Source organism: Lolium perenne, chromosome 4 (assembly GCF_019359855.2).
Source record: "Lolium perenne isolate Kyuss_39 chromosome 4, Kyuss_2.0, whole genome shotgun sequence".
NCBI lineage: Eukaryota > Viridiplantae > Streptophyta > Magnoliopsida > Poales > Poaceae > Lolium > Lolium perenne.
In genome coordinates, this window is record NC_067247.2 from 22127686 (window position 1) to 22131484 (window position 3799).

The 3799-nt window shown below is 48.5% G+C and overlaps 1 protein-coding gene across 1 annotated transcript; it reads left to right on the plus strand.

The window, feature by feature from the left end:
* The first annotated feature begins 1555 nt into the window (after nt 1-1555).
* On the plus strand, nt 1556-3399 carry LOC127348258 (mitochondrial metalloendopeptidase OMA1). The gene is made up of 3 exons (XM_051374342.1): nt 1556-2277; nt 2350-2435; nt 3009-3399. The coding sequence occupies exons 1-3, from the start codon at nt 1924-1926 to the stop codon at nt 3355-3357; spliced, it is 789 nt and encodes a 262-aa protein (XP_051230302.1). The 5' UTR covers nt 1556-1923; the 3' UTR covers nt 3358-3399.
* Nucleotides 3400-3799: the final 400 nt, after the last annotated feature.

Sequence of the window (3799 nt, forward strand, 5' to 3'; positions counted from 1 at the left end):
GGCTGGCACGAGGTCCAGCGGGCCAAGCCGCGTCCCCGTCGAGGTGGGGAGGACGGGAGGCGGGGGCAGAGGCCACACGGTGGCGGCGGCAACGCCTTGGCGAGCCGAGGGATCAGGCCGCGCGCGTCCACCTGCGCGAGGACGGCGCCGGCAGTGTGCCGTCGAGGAGCAGCACGCCGGAGCGCCGAGGACGCCGATGGGACGCGCCATGGATGGATCGAGACCTGGGGGCGGATTTTTTGAGTGGATTTGGATTTGAGGGAGGAGGGAGACCTCCCGCCGCCGCCGTCCGCCGTGGGACAGCCTCCTCCGGCGGCAGCGGGGGTAGAGGTACGCGGGGAGGGCGAGGTTTGGTGGCGGCGGCGCGGTCGCCCCGGGGTCGCCTCGGGAGCGACCCGGAGGCGGCTAGGGTTCGGTCCTCCTTGATCCGGTTAGAATAGAATATGTTCTTGAGCATCTTCCTTCAACTCTTCATGTCCTTCTCTTCTCTCTTGGTTTTCCTCCCTTTTTCAATGGAGGCTAAACTTGATATTTTGTTTTTGTGACAAGTAGTGGCTTGATGGGAGGCATATCCTCTCTCATTTTTCATGTACCATATCCGAAATGACCCTCCATTACAACTCTAATCGGTGCCGGGCTCTTGCACCAGTACTTTGAGCCGCCTAAAATGCTTCATAAGAGGCCGGCGATCTCTTTGCGTGATGCACTAGATGCGGCCGTCAACGGCCGCACTCGATATAGGGTGTGTGGTGGCGACTGTGCTTGGTGCAGGGGACGCGAGCGGCACCGGTAATGTTGTATGCATGAGATGAGGCTAGCAGCGTTGACGATGCTCGGCAATGCTATGGTGCATGTTGTTATAAATGTGATAGGCAACTAAACGAAGAATGAACAAAGCACACATAGGGGACGCACAATTTTAATGTGGAAAACCTCTCCAACAAAGAGATGAAAAAACCACGGACGGTAGCCATCAAAACTTCACTATATCAGGATTGGTTACACGACGCTGTGAGTTTTCAAATGAAACGATTAACCTTAGTCGTGGCTTACCAGATGTATTTATAGGCGAAGATATAGTGAAGTTAGTCTCGTGACGACGGGTCTCGCTCCACTCATAAGTTAGCCTCTCTTTTATATGAATTTAGATCACAACATAGCAGAGGCTTGCAGAGTCCAAGGGTAGAGGGGAGCCGGGTGGGGGCATTGGAGATGGGAGGAAGAAGATTGGTATGAGAGGAGAGAGATGGGGAATATGCCTTGGGGCACATCTGTTAGTATTTGGGGAAGTCAAATTTACTACTTTCACTAGGAAGAGGGCAACAAAATTTCTGAACTTAAATTTCTCTATTTCTCCCAATAAAATTGTTTTTTAGGAGTCATCCTCCTACCTAATGGAGATGCTCTAGGCCTCCTATCCGAAGACGATTCCGATTCCGATTCATACCGACATCATGCATGAATCCGTGTCACGATGGGTCTGGATGTCTCCCAGATCTCTATATAAAAATAACATACGCCTGCCCGGAGCCGAAGTAAACCTGGTAGAAGATGAACTGCCTACGGATCTCTCGCCGCCTTCTCCTCAGCTGCCGGCCCGCTGGCGCCGTCCGCGCGCTGGCGCCTGTCCCGCCTCAGGCGGTGCGAAACACTCGCTACTACAGTCGCTTCCCCGGCTTGGAGCGCCTGAATATTTTGGGATCCATCCGAACCTCCTTATCTCGTCATGTTCATCGGTCGCCCCTGCCGCCGCTCCATCGGCGCCATTGCACCTCAGATCGTGGAAGCTTCGACCGGTGGTACCATAAACCGTCCAAGGTCGCTGCGGTGGCAGCTCTTGCCTCAGGTGCCGCGGTGGCGGGCGTTTGCAGCCGGTACGACCGCGAGATCGTGCCTTACACAAATCGCACCCACTTGGTGGCCATGTCTCCCCAGTCCGAAATCAAGCTCTGGGAGCCCCAAGATATCATGGACAAGAAGGTATGGGCCTCCGAATCCCTGATGGTCGATCCGCTCCATCCAGACAGCATTCGTGTACGCCTCATCGCCGACAAAGTCCTTCGCGCCACATATCGCACCCTTAATGTCATGGACGTCAAGACACGGGTTGCACAGCCACAAACATCACATCTTGACGGGCTTAAGTGGGAGGTTATCCTTATCAAAGACGATGATGCCAATACTGAGTGCACACCTACCGGCAAGATTATAGTATCTACTGGATTGCTCGACCATTTCAAGACCGATGCTGAGATTGCTTTTTCTATTGCGCACGAGGTAGGTTTAATTAGTGAGTTTACTATTTGTGAGATTTTCAGTGCTTAAGTTCCAGTGGATTTCTTTTTGTAGGTCGGGCATATTGTTGCGAGGCATCAGGCAGACATAGCGTACACCAAGTGGTTCCCAATGCTCCTATTTGTACCTTGCTTTCGAAAGTACGTTTGTACATGACACTTTTTTTCTATTTGCCCATGCTGATTTAGTTATATTCTTCTTGTGACACGTAAAACATTTAGGCCACCAAGTCTATACCTCGCTTAATTATGTAAGCTAAAATGATCGTATGGTATTGGTATGTCATAAATAAAATAGCACGTAGCCAGAAGATCGTGCAAAAAGCTAGGTTGACCATATGATTATATTGTATTAGACAAAGGCTCGTTTGGGACCAACGTATCCCTTACTGTACCGCAGTGCGAAGGCAGACTTTATTGTCATCAATGGAAGCAAGGCCATGGGAGGCTTGGTCCATCTAGCGCCTTCTTTGGTTGTATTCCATAAATTGTTTTCATTAGCTGCAACTGATGGAGCAAGTCCATGAAACTTGCTAGTCGACTAAACCACGTGCCGCTCGCCTAGTGAGCTAAGCCGTGATTTGCTACATATTCAATGAAACCAGCCACCAGCTAATGTTCAATGAAAATTCTTTGTTGCCTGAACGTGTAATCTACTTCGAACGATCATGTTAGAAGTCCTTTTCTGATGACAGATATGGCTTATGTATGTAGGAGAGAGATGGAGGCAGATCACATTGGAATGCTACTTCTTGGTGCTGCTGGTTTCCACCCAAACAATGCCCTCAAATATCTCTGGAAGCAAGCCAAGATTGACGGACCGTCAACCGTGTTTGACAATTCCATCTCTGCTTATCCTTCATATAAGAAAAGGATGGAGTGTTTGTCCCAACCCGAAGTTATGCAGAAGGCCATGAAATTATATAGAGAATCTACCCCCGATCAAGGCACCGTCACACAAGGTGCCGACACACGTTTTTCTTTTCAGGAAACACTAGGAGATATATGTAACATCATATCGACAAGATTGAAACAAGCTCTTAGAGGGAGATCGGCAAATTAAAACACACATAATGATATGCCCACGATCGGATCTTGAGCATGCTCCTCGTATGACACGTGCGGTGAAGGACATATATATGCACTAGAGGCAATAATGAAGTGTTATTATTTAACTTCAAGTTTTATGATTAAATTTTATTCTACTATGCCATAACTGCTATGTGTCTTGAATATGAGATTCAGAGGAAAACACATAAACACGTGTAGAAAAATGAATAAACAAGTGTTTCTAGTCCCGCTGCTAGGACTAGATCATGTGTTGTTTGATGGTCACACTTTACCTATCATTGGTATGGTTAATGTAACAAATGATGCCAACAATAATGAGAGTGCCATTAATTGTTAGGAAGAACAAGGTAAAGAACCGATTCAGTTATTATAGATATACTATATATCAGACGTTATTTCTTGGTAATAGCTTAGTTGGTGTCTTAGGAGAAGAA